Here is a 12,773-nt window from a genome sequence, read left to right on the forward strand (position 1 = left end):
AAAACTCTCAGATGCACATATATAATGTTTTGAGCATTTGGGGGGTCAAAACTCAATGTTTTTGAGTGAGACCAAATGGATTACAACCCCAACTCAATAAATAAACTTTTAAAAGAAATCTCATAACATTTAAACATGCCATTTACAAGACATAGACGATTTGTGCACATGCACAGAATCTGTCAGCACCAAAATATAAGATTTTTAAGAAACAAACTCACATAAAATCATGATTTCTTCTTATCTTTTTGAGTTTTAGTGTTTGGTTCATATATTACCACCATCATATAAATATTTTTACATGTTTTTGGTGTATAATCTCTCCTTAAAACTCAATATTTTCGGAACTTAGAAGATAAAAGATAAGGAATGCATAAAAAGTGGGTTTTTCTCCCAAAACTTACAAGAAAAAGAAAGGGATGAATATGTTACCTTGTTTATGGATGAAATGAATGTAGTATCTTCCAAACTCTTGCTAAAATGATGAAGATAAGAAGAAAATCGGCTGAATGGATGAAGGAGGATGAAGGATGGTGATGATTTTCAAGGTGACCCTTGAGTTTTAGGGAGAGAGAGGGAGAGGAAAATTAAATTTTAAAAGGATGCAAATGAGGAATAATGAAAGGATTAAGGTATTTATATGTGGAATATGGGAGGGAAATGGGGGAGGGAGGGGCCGGCCATGGAGAGCCCAACCGAAACTCAAAATAATTTTTTTTTATAAAAACAAAGCCCAAAATGCATAAAATGCCATTTTCTCAATTTTGACATTTTTCTTCAAATTAAAAGCCCATGATGACTAAATTTATTTATATAGAAAGGTTTTATATTTAAAACATTAAAACTTAGTGTTTTATATAAATTGGGTATAAATTAGAGCATTTGGTACTGTATGGGACATTTCAGATAATTTCGGGTCGAAACCGGACTTTTTAAGCAACTGCCGGAATCTCTAGAAATTTTTCGACCAAACTAACCTAACTAATTCCTAATCTTATAAATTATCTTCAGTAACACTAATACAAACTTAATAAGAGCTAACCTGGGAGTTCCAATTTGACGCCTGTCACACACAGTTCGTAGTATACTAATTCAGCGGTGGTCCAAATTCCACATGATTAGACTAAATAAAACAAAGGTAATGTGCACCCCTTTCTGGGTGGGACTGTCAACTCAATAGCGGCAATCAACAATTGCCACGGCCCGGGGACACGCCCGAGTTAACAAGTAGCATTTACGGACGGGGACTTTATTTGGAAACATACTCCCAAGTACATCAATTTAACATTTATATCATAGTGCAAAACCGTCAATATTTCATGACATAAACAAATCTTGACTAAACAGTTCTTTAGTCTTGGCATAAACAAATCTTGACTAAACAGTTCTTTAGTCCAACAGTTTTAAACAAATCTAACAGTATAGTTTGCATAACTTCATGCTTTTCGCCCAGTTTAAATAAACAAAAAATATTAAAAGTGGGGTCGTGAATACTCACTGGTTAGACGATGAATATCCGAGGAGATGACGTTTGATGCGCTCAACGTCCGCCCTAACCTTCCTAAATAGTCCGAACTCCAATAATTAGATCACCTAACGAGTCTCGATAAGGATAAAGTCAAATTATATCTTATGTAATGCCAACGGGTTTTTAAGAATTAAAGTTGATACTCTTATGATTTGTTCTAAAAATAGCCCAAAAATTATATATTTTTAAAATCAAAGTCCTTGCACAAAAGCTGATATTTGGGACAGAATATAAATTTTGTTTCTACTAATTTTTGGTCCCACAAATCACTATAAAAAGAAACCTTCCAAAAGTCATTTTATGTCCAACTTTTTATATCATCCAAAATAATGAGTTAAGCAGACTTTTCCCAAATATCAAGAATTTTGGATGGGTTTAAGGCACTCATTAATACCCTACAACCTTGAGTAACACAGCCCCCAAAACAGATTGCACACTCTTTGAGTGACGGCCATTTGGGGGGTCTAAACTCATCATTTTTCAGAGATTTTAACTCCATTTTAAAGCTAACAAATAAGGCTACTTCTAGAAAAAGAATTACCCAATTCCATTGAGTTTTTTTTTTTAGGAAGATAAAACCGATTTGAGATGCATGCAAGATTCTGCCAGATTTCAAAATACATCTTTTCATGATTAAATTCCACATGTAATGGGTTTTCTCCTACTTTCTTAGAGTTCAAAATTCGTGGTTCATAGATTACCATCATTTGAAGACATTTTCATGTCTTAGATGTATAATCTCCCCTTTTGAGATCTCCAGAAACTTTAATTACAAGAACAAGAAGTAGGAGTAGAATAAATATGAATTTTTGATATTTTATATAGGTAAGATAACTTAGTATAATACCTTTTGCTTGAAATCTTAAATATTCTTCAAGATTTATAGATTTCTGAAGATACTTGATGATGGAATCGGCTGGAAGGGGTTTGATTTAGAGAGAGAGAGATTAGCGAGAGGAAATGCTTATAAGGATTGGAAGTGAGAGTTTTCAAAAGATGTGGGGTATTTATATGTGGGTTTTAAAGAAGAAAATGGGCTAGCCTCTTAAGGCCCAATTCCAATAAAAGAAAAAAATTATTTTTCTTTTAAACTAAATAAAGCCCATTTAAATTTATAACCAAAATACAATACAATTTGCCAAACATTGATAAAAATGACATTATTAATTCAAAGCTCCACCTTTTTGATAAAATTATTTGGACATTCAAATGAGACTTTTGTATTTAAATTTGGATTTTATAATATCAACTTTATATTATTGGAGCATTTTTAATATATTTGGCATTACATAAATTAACTTTATCAACTACTCGTCGAAACAAGGTTCTCTGAACTATATTTGGGAACTAAGCCAGATGACTTCTAATCAACATGACTAGATCCTAATAAAATATAATTCTAAATATAAAATTTCTATAAAGGTGCTAACCTGATGCTCAAAAAAATGACGGATGTCACAGTTTTAATGAAATTAATGAAAAAAAAAATCCCTAAGGAACAACTTTTGATGCTTACAACACCTTGGTTTGTTGATATTGCAAACTATTTGATTGTTGGGATCATATTACCTGAGTTAAAAAAATAAATGAAGAAATTTGTTTCTTGACTCAAAGCATTATCTTTGGGATGAACCCTTTTTGTTCAAACTAGGGGATGACCAGATTATGAGAAGGTACCTTTGGGATGAACCCTTTTTGTTCAAATTAGGGGATGAACCTATTTTGATCAAGGCGTGTTCGTAAGAATGCAAGTTGATTTAGACGAACCTCGTCATCATATCCTTCAACTAACCAAGCAAACTTCTAAAGTCCATTAAGAAGGCTAAGAAGCAAAAGAGAGTGTCTCAAAATTGCAACGACAAAAGCCCCTATTATTGCACCCATTAGCAATATCGTGTCTTCTATGATTCGACCCCCAAATGTCTCAAGTCATGTAATCAGTAATCCTTCTCTCATTGGGAAAACTTTTATATATGTGATTGCCACATATGGGTGTTAATCAAGATATTCAAGAGAGGGCTAGAATAAAATTATGTGTTATACAAGGATTTAACCAAGTACCTATTGATGACCTTTGGAGACATCAGGCCTCGAGTCATTGCCTATATATCCCTAGAAGAAAACCGTAAAAAGTAATTATTTCCTCTAAATTTATTTGTAATTTTCTTCCATATGACAAAAGATATTGACTTAAGCATTGTAGGGCCATTTGTCATCTGATGGCTACCCCTTAACAATTGTTCTTACAACATCAACCATCAAATGACATAAAACAACCATCAAATGACATAAAACAACCATCAAGTGACATAAAACCTATGCCAAAATTTGGTAATTGTCTCTAGTACTTAAGACCCTCGACATTGGCAAACATCGCCTGAACTTAAGTTTTAAACGGTTGATTGACAGACATCTCCTCAACTTAATTCTTAAACGACTGATCAATAGGCATCACTAGAACTTATGTTTTAAATATCAACAGACATCGCCTTAACTTAAGTCATGAAAGACTAATAGGCCAAAGACGCCAAAATAAATATTTAACAACCAAAAGATGTTAGACACATGGAGTGACATCAACCGTGGCATTGTGGTCAGTATGCGGCATCTTCTCTATTGTGCTCTTGTGAGAGCTGGCTTTGTTGTGATGGATATTTGACTTAGGAGGCTTATGGGTCGCCCCTAACATATGTGATTTGTTTGTAAGGTGGGTATCGATATAGTGCTCATGCACGCCGCATCTTACATGTAGTATGTGTGGATCTGCAATCAAATGTACAAGCTTGTGTGGCCATATATCTGACACTTGCCATATCGGTCGATATGCAAGCGTATGCGTTTTTCGAGCTCGATTCATCCCATCATATGTTATTCATATGATTATTCGTTTGTTGTTTTAACTAAGACTTTGTACCCGTACTGTCTGATATCTTGAGATCAGTTTTTGCATGTTTGTAATACCTTATTTCATTATATTTGTATATCCGTGCACTAGGAGTTTGGCTTGCCGTGTATTTTTGTCTTCCCTTTCCTCACGGTAGCTATTTCAAGAGGTTTCAAGAGTTTTATCGCAATTGTAGTTATTATTTGGTTTCTTTCATTTGTTATTAGACTAATTTTTACTAAAGTTTATGGTTGGATTTCATTAATTGTTGGGAGATACTTTGGAGATTTTAACTCTTTATTGGAGACTATATTTTGGAGATTTTGTATATTGGTTTTGATTATGTTTTGAAGCAACCTCCCTTCTTTAGAAATGGTTATCAGAGTCGGTAACTGGAAAGATATGCCAACGAGGGCGTTGGGCTCCCAAGGGGAGTGGATTGTAAGATGCCACGTCGGTTAAGGAGAGAAACTAAAGTTGTCCTATAAGAAATTAGATACTTTCTAAATCAGACACGTTTTAAAACAGTGAATCCTGGTATGGACAAAGCGGACAACATTTAGTAAGATTGTCCTAAAATGTTATAATCCAGGGGAAAGGTGTGCATGTTTTCTTTCCTATGAATACATAATGTTTCTATTTTGTGAAAGTCTGGTGCTTTCTGTGAAGGTTCATTTATCCAACAACTTCTAGGTGATCTAGGTATCACGAAAAATGGATTTTGAGATATATATCTTCTGAAATATAGATGTGTGCAAGTATGTAATTAGGTTCGTGATTTGCACGGGTGATATGACTTCCACCAAGAACGTTTTATAAAACTTTTTGACTCTCGAATTTAGAGTATCCTACTTTCACACAATTCATAGAGTTCAACAAGCAACTGAGATTTGCCGATTAAGGGTGGGTGTAATGCTCTTTGAAGTAGCGGTCGTTATATATGAAAGTTACAGACAAATTATTATCATTTTCTATTAATTCTTAATAACTCTCACGTACAAAGATGTTCACAAATAGAGTACTATGTACATATATGATCACTTTTATTTTCGAAATAAAAATTTAACCCACCTCCAATTATGATAATATTAATACACTAAAACACCAGCAAAGAATTCTTGATATCATACCCCATCTTCTCCAAATTAGGGTTTATGGCAAATTGAATCATAGGTGGTGGTCCACAAGCCAAAGCCAATGTATCTTCAGAGACCTCTGGAATGTGTTCCCTCATAATATCCTCAGTGATGAACCCTTCGCTGTATTTCCACCCTTCTCTTACCGATTTCGCCACCACATACCACACCTTCACTCTTTCTTGATACTTCTCTGCCCATGCATCCAGTTCTTCTCTCAGTAGTATATCATCTTCTGTTCTATTTGCATACACCACATACATCTTTGTATCATCTTCTGGATCCCTCAAGATCGACTGCATCACTTGATATATGGGTGTTATTCCAGTCCCACCTGCAAACATGGCTAACTTGGTGGCAAACTTTTGTTTTCCATGGACCGAAAACGTCCCTTTCCCCATGTACTCGATGTGTCCCAATGGACCTTTGATGTCGAGTAAAGAACCCAGTGGCAATGACTCTAGATACTGTGACATCAGACCTCCATTTGGAAACTTGGGTTCGACCCCTTTGAAGTAGATTTTAACCAGTAACTCAAAGTATCCAACTTCATCAATGGTGCTAGTTGGTGTGTATGCTCTCATGCAGAGCTTATCGTCAATGGTAGCACATAAGAATATGTGCTTGCCCACTGGTAACCCTAGAACTTGATCTTGTGAAGGAAGGGCGAACCTGAAGAGCCTGACATCGTGAGAAACTGCTGTTTTTGAGATGAGCTTGCATGGGGTCTTTTCACGAGGGATTAGGGCTATGTTTCTTGTTGGCATGATTTCTTTGATGGTGGCTAGGTGTGAGGAGATGTAATTGTTGGCACCATGGACCGAGTTATTCGGTGATGATGCAGCCGAATCAGAGTTGTAGCCCATGGTTATGAGCTCACCGATTCGAAACTCTTCCAGGAGCTTCTTGGCCTTATCGGAATGGATTGCATCGAACTCTTCAGTACAGTCGGTTCCAGCATTGATGAGAATGCTGTCACTACCACCGGGATGGTCTTTGAGGAAGTTGGTGCAGTCGTAGATGTGACCATGGACGACAATCCAAGCCGAGTCGGCTGAGTTGTGTTTCTTGACTTCAGACATGGTGTAGGTTAAAGAAGCAGTGTTCATGAAAGGGGAGGATACACTTTTCTTGAGGGTTGGATGAGCCAACTCCGATGAAATCTCGAGGTGTTTCTCACGAGCCATCCATCCACCGGACTGGTTTCCGGGTTGTGTTGGGTGCTCGAACACGATTCCGATTTCGCCCTTGTGTGGTTTGCACATGTTGGTCTTCACTCGGAACCAACAATTGTTCATCATACCCTACATAAAACAAAGTATCATAAGTTATGATTGTGAATTATAATTTTTCAATAAGGACATGTGGACTTCTTTTTCTTAATTATGCCTTTAAATTTAGAATTGAATAGTTTTTCAAATGTATTTTTTTAGATTATGGTTATCAACTTTATCAGTTAGTTTTTATTAAATATGATTAGCTTATTGACAAACAGTTGTCTTTTCAATTACCGGTTATCTTATCAACTAATTCATCAGACATCAGCTATTATCAATCAGTTTGTCTTATAATTCTTGTTTAAAAGCGAATGTTTGTTGTTTTATATGACAAAGGGTAATTAAAATGATCTTGTACACATAGAAAGACAATTATTGGGGTATAGAGTATGGTTGCGTTGGTTGGGTTGAAGGCATTTAAACAAATCAACTTAATGTTTGCGGTTTGAAAAAACTTAACTCAAGCAAAACTACAACTCAATCCAACCCAAAACCGTACGGGTTGAGTTGGTCGGGTTGATCGGATTGACACTTTGGTACATCGTTTTACAATCTAGCTAAGTTTTTTTGTTTAAACGAAGTAAAATTAAAATGATAACACACAAAAAATACTAACAAACTCAAAAAATAGAGTTGAGGGTTCATGCAAATAAGAAAGGAAAGTTACGGTTGAAATTGTAATATAATTTTGAATATAGCTAATTATGAATTGGTCTAATGTCTAGTGTACATATGTTAATCAAGAACTTAAGAATTATATTATAAAAGGGTTCATCGAGTTAGGTTGTTCTCAAATGACCATAACCCAATTTCAACCCAATAGATACGTGTTGACCTAACTTTATTATCAACTATGTGTCGGATTACATCAGATTGAACTTTTTCAGATATTTTCAAGTTGAGTTAGCCGGATTTTTCGGTATTTTGAGATGTAAAACTATTATCTATATTATCGTATTAAGCAAATTTAGCAAAAGTCTTAAAGTCATAAAATATTAAATGACCAAGATACCCTTTATGCTACCCTTATGTTACTTTTTCACCCCCTCCTCTCCTCACATACACTCACCTCTTCACATACACTCACCTTCTCACAACTGATTTTTTTTTAAATTATAATTTTAAATGTACACTATATACTCCTATAATTAGTTAATTAATTTACTTTACGTCCTTTACTTTTGAATGTTTCATTTTAAACATTTATCAAATTAACATACATAATCGTATATCAATTAAAACATGTTTAAAAAATACATTTTTATTTTAACAAGTTACACCATTATAATTGTCTCGTTAATACCTTCGAAATGAGTCCAATATTGAATAGTTTTTTACTTAATTATATTATTATATATTCTATAAAAAAATATTTTTAATATTTACGATTTATACTTTTATAGTTATTTATTTATTATATACTATATATTTTGGGATTAGGCTGTCCAAATTGCACTGTATAATATGTTCTAAATTAATATGTTCTTGGGTTTTTTTGAAATATATATATACATGTATTAATTCAACCTTAATCTGAGTTTCTGGACAAGAAAGAGGGTAAGCAGTTGAAATTTCATTCTAAAACTCATCTTGATCTGTCAAATTTGTAGTTTTCTTTATTGGTTTTGAATGTTTATCTTAAAACTCAAGTTTCTTGGTTCTTTGCTCTTGGTGTAAATCGAACACATTTGTGGAGTCGTTTAAATATGTTGGATATTTAACTGGCATACAATTTTTTTCATCGATAGTCTGTAATTGGAACCATAACTCTTATTTATTCAAATTGTATTAATATGTAAAGACCAAGTGTAACTTATATCATCGTTAAATCTTATCTTATAAAACAAGTGGAACTTCAAAATCATTAAAATTCATGGCTCCCGTCGCATTGCACGGATACACAACTAATATATATATATATATATATATATATGTGTGTGTGTGTGTATGTATATATATGTGTGTGTATGTATGTATATATATGTGTGTATGTATCTATTTCACATTAGTTTAAAGAAAAAGGGTAGCATGAAGTCAGCGAGCACATCTATGTCAACAATAACTAATTATTTAAAGAAAAGGATGGGATAAAAATCACTTGTTCCAAAATCAAACGTCTTAAATCTAACCCATCAATGAAATTAAGATACTTAGATCTTTATTCTTTTTAAGTTTATTTAATTCATGTTTATTTGATCTCTCTCTACTTACGTATATTTCATATGATTGGTGGACATAAATAAAACATGAAAATTTTCAGACAGTTGATTTTTATCAAAAGGGTATGAGGTTGGGAGTTTGATCGTAAATTACCATGAGATTCCAAATGAGCTTGTCGGGTTGGGTGTTGAGGGTCTGGTCCCAGGCTCGAACCGCGATCTCTTTGGCTCCAAGGAGGTCCAGAACCTCAACCTCCAGTGACCAGAAACACCAACACCAATATTTCCCATACTTGTTTGGTTTTTCCCTAACGTCCAGGTTGCAAACGTTCCATGTTTCCCCTCCGTCCAATGTTACCTCGACACGTGTCACTTTCTTACCACCTCCTGTTTAATTAATTCAATAATTGATTAAATATACTCAATCCTCAACCTTTGGAGACCCATTAATTAATTACTTTCATCTTGGAATTATCGATTTTGATTTTGTTTTTAAATCATTTTATCAATAAAAATAAAATTTATGAGCTAAAAATAACAAAAAGTACCCTTCTTATGTACATCTTTCATAAAAATAGAATAAAAGATTAGTGAAGGTGGGTGTGGTGTGTTTGAACTCTTTTTTTTCTTTAAATTTTATATTTTGACACAACAATAAAATTGGATTTATAATACGTAATCAATTTTAAAGTGTTTTAATAGACAATTTTATAGAACTTTATTTAAAACACCAAAAAATAAAGAGTCATGTATAAAAACGTTGTAATAAATAACTTAATTTAATTTAAGTCTTTTAGTACACTTTTAATTAACTATTTCATGGGACATTATTTAAAAAAGTATCTTATAAAAACAAGTATCATACAAAAATAGACTTATTTTTGATGAAAAATAATATAGTTTTTTTATTAACCTGGATATCCAACTCGTTATGCGAGTCGATTAATTTCAGGACGACCATCTGTTTTATCGATAGCCCGGAGTCACCGCATTTGAATCTCCGTGGTCACAAGAGGATTTTTATTTCTCATTGGATTTGAACCTGAGACCTCTAGGTACTTTTGACCTTCGAAGTCAAGCTCAAACCATTCAAACACCACATTTATAGTTAAAAATAATATAATTATATACTTGGTAGTCGGTCTCTAACTATCACTGCCTACATATTAGAATACTACACTTATTTAATTTCGATTTAGTAGACCAAAATATTCTTTTTCTATTTTTTTAAATCATAAAATTAAAGTAATATTTGCAAGTTGTCATCCATGTGTTTTGTTGACTGCCAAAACAGTACCAGTCTATGCTCCCTTTTCAAAAATATATGTACATATATAATTAATAAATAATAAATATTTGTCATTTATTAATGAAATTAACTAAATAACTAAAATTGTTTTAATAAGTTGAATCAGAATCTTTTGCATGTTTTTTAATTTATTTTTTACTATGATGGTTAGTTAAATAAATCTGAATCAGATTAAATCATATATTAAAAATATAAGAAATAAATTTTAATGTTAATATGTAAATGAGAAAAGTAATAAATAGTTTATTTAACAATGTATTTAATCTACTCATAATGAATGGTAGGTTAAATACACTCTTATTTACTAATTTCCTGTTTACATATATTTTAAAATTTTACAGTTTTAACATGTGATTTGATCTGATTCTGAGATAAGCAAGTAGACATATAGAATAAACCTTTATATAATTTAAAAAGGAAATTGAATGAAAAGAGTAGGGAACCAACCAGAATAAGCATAGCCCCTCAATGTATAAGGTCTTTGAGTAGTCCATGAATTAATGGGTAATATCTCTTCGTGGCAAGGAGTTGTAATCACCGAGTTTATGTTCAGCTCGTTGATTATGTATTGAGGCTTGTACCACCATCCTGAATCACCATGACAATAACATTATATATATTATAGTTATAGGTTATTTTGAGAAGTGATAAATATTTGAGAAGTAAATAAATGATCTTAGTTTTTTTACGGTTAAAATCGAATTTAACTAGTCAAGAATGCGATTTTGATTTGACTGGTAAAAAATTTGCAGGTATGCAAAAAATAGAATTGATAGTTTCGTAACTTCTATAAATAGACGACAAATGTGTTTACATATGAACTATTTTAACTGATTCACATATGAACACGTGTGATTCATGTATGAATTAATTAACTGTTTCACATGTAAATGACACGAAATGAACCCGTTTGTCATCTATTTCTAAAAGTTACGAAATTTGCCCTCTATTTTTTACATACTCCATACAAAGAACTATCCGAGATTTTACGGTTAAATGTCGGCCATATGAAAGGATAGTTTTACTTCTCAAATAAACCTTTTCGTGTGTGTAAATATATAATACTTGTATCTATCTATATCTATTTATCTATATATGATTTATATGTACCTTCAGAGTTGGCTAGTTCTGCATCTACGTGCGACGGTAACACACGGTTGTCTTTGAAGTGATAATAGTTGTCTGACTCCGGCGTCGTCACTATGATACGTTTCAGCCACTTCACCATCCGGCCACCAATGAATCCTGGAATTATCATCCTCACCGGAAACCCATGATCAGGCAACAACTTTTCTCCGTTTTGCATGTATGCCATGATGATATCTCTCGCAGGATCCATTGCCATCTCGATCCTTAAGCTGGTTCCGTATTTTGAACCACCGCCGCCGGGAAGATCCTCCGCGCCCTCGAAGCACACATTCAGCGCCCCTTTCTTCCGGCTGTAAATCCCACATCGTTTCAGGATATGGACCAATGGCACCCCTTTCCAAACCGACGTCGCTATACCGGCGGCACCCCAATTGAACCCTATTGTCTGTTTCGTCAGGTTCTGCTCCTTTCGGCGGTTTCCGGCGCAGACTAACGTCACGGGCAATTCCCTGCTCGGAAACTCGTTCACAAGCTGGGTCATGGTGAAACGAGCAGGTCGTTTGACCAAACCACAAATCTCCACGGTCCAGTCCTCCCAGGTGGAGTTAGGGACCAGTCCATGGTTACGGACGTAATGAATAGGTGAAGGTGTGATGAACCCATACTGCATGAGCTTAGTCAAAGGTGGCTCGGAGTTGAAGGGATGTTTTCCGGTGAGTCGAACCATGGATGGGTTACGCTCGATCCATTGATCTGCTGTGCCAAGATCTCTAGCATCAAAAACGGAGCTTTCCAATTCGGAGTTGGCCTTTTTAATGGCGTCACGATAGTCAACCTCATCATCTTCATCATCCTCATCGGAATCGTACTGATCGGCCGGAAACGACTTACGCGTTGAAAAATCTCGAGTGGCGGCGGGATAGTTGTAGCCACGGATGGGTGAATCGGAACGCTGGTGGTTGGGGCTGAAGGAACGAACAACTCCGGCGGCGGATAGACCAGGTTCATGGCGGAACTGGCGGTTTTCGACGGAGGCCGCCATAGGCTTAAATTGTATTGGGGTTCCCCTGTGTTGTTGTATCCGATGGGCTGCTGAGAAAAGTGAGACACAATCGTTGCCTTAATCAACACACATGTATATGTGTGTATATATATAGACACCAAGACTAATGGATTCGTAAAAAATCTGACAATATATTTATATATTAAAACAAATAGTGACGTAGAAAAGAGCCATTTATTTAAATTCAAAAATAAATTTGACTTACTTCTCGACATTATATATATATAAATATACTTATTTTTTTTATACATATATATACTTATTTTAAAAATATATATATATATATATATATATATATATTATGTAAATAATTAATTCTTAAAATGTG

The 12,773-nt window shown here is 34.1% G+C and overlaps 1 protein-coding gene across 1 annotated transcript; it reads right to left on the reverse strand.

Moving 5' to 3' along the window:
• Positions 1 to 5,349: 5,349 nt before the first annotated feature.
• Positions 5,350 to 12,460, reverse strand: LOC112504364 (nitrate reductase [NADH]). The gene is made up of 4 exons (XM_025108304.1): positions 11,404 to 12,460; positions 10,741 to 10,881; positions 9,139 to 9,371; positions 5,350 to 6,852 (listed from the first exon to the last, which is right to left on the reverse strand). Exons 1-4 carry the CDS (start codon positions 12,422 to 12,424, stop codon positions 5,509 to 5,511), a joined length of 2,739 nt encoding a protein of 912 aa, XP_024964072.1. The 5' UTR covers positions 12,425 to 12,460; the 3' UTR covers positions 5,350 to 5,508.
• Positions 12,461 to 12,773: the final 313 nt, after the last annotated feature.

This window comes from Cynara cardunculus, unplaced genomic scaffold (genome assembly GCF_001531365.2).
Source record: "Cynara cardunculus var. scolymus isolate 2C unplaced genomic scaffold, CcrdV1 Un_Scaffold_5340, whole genome shotgun sequence".
Classification (NCBI taxonomy): Eukaryota; Viridiplantae; Streptophyta; class Magnoliopsida; order Asterales; family Asteraceae; genus Cynara; species Cynara cardunculus.

Bases quoted from the DNA above. Each gene is read 5' to 3' on its own strand.
- LOC112504364 (XM_025108304.1), bottom strand. From the start codon at position 12,424: ATGGCGGCCTCCGTCGAAAACCGCCAGTTCCGCCATGAACCTGGTCTA. The intron at 10,882-11,403 runs GTACATATAAAT...ATGGTGATTCAG, and splicing joins AGAACTAGCCAACTCTGAAG to GATGGTGGTACAAGCCTCAA. The intron at 9,372-10,740 runs GTTGGTTCCCTA...TTAATTAAACAG, and splicing joins GAGGGGCTATGCTTATTCTG to GAGGTGGTAAGAAAGTGACA.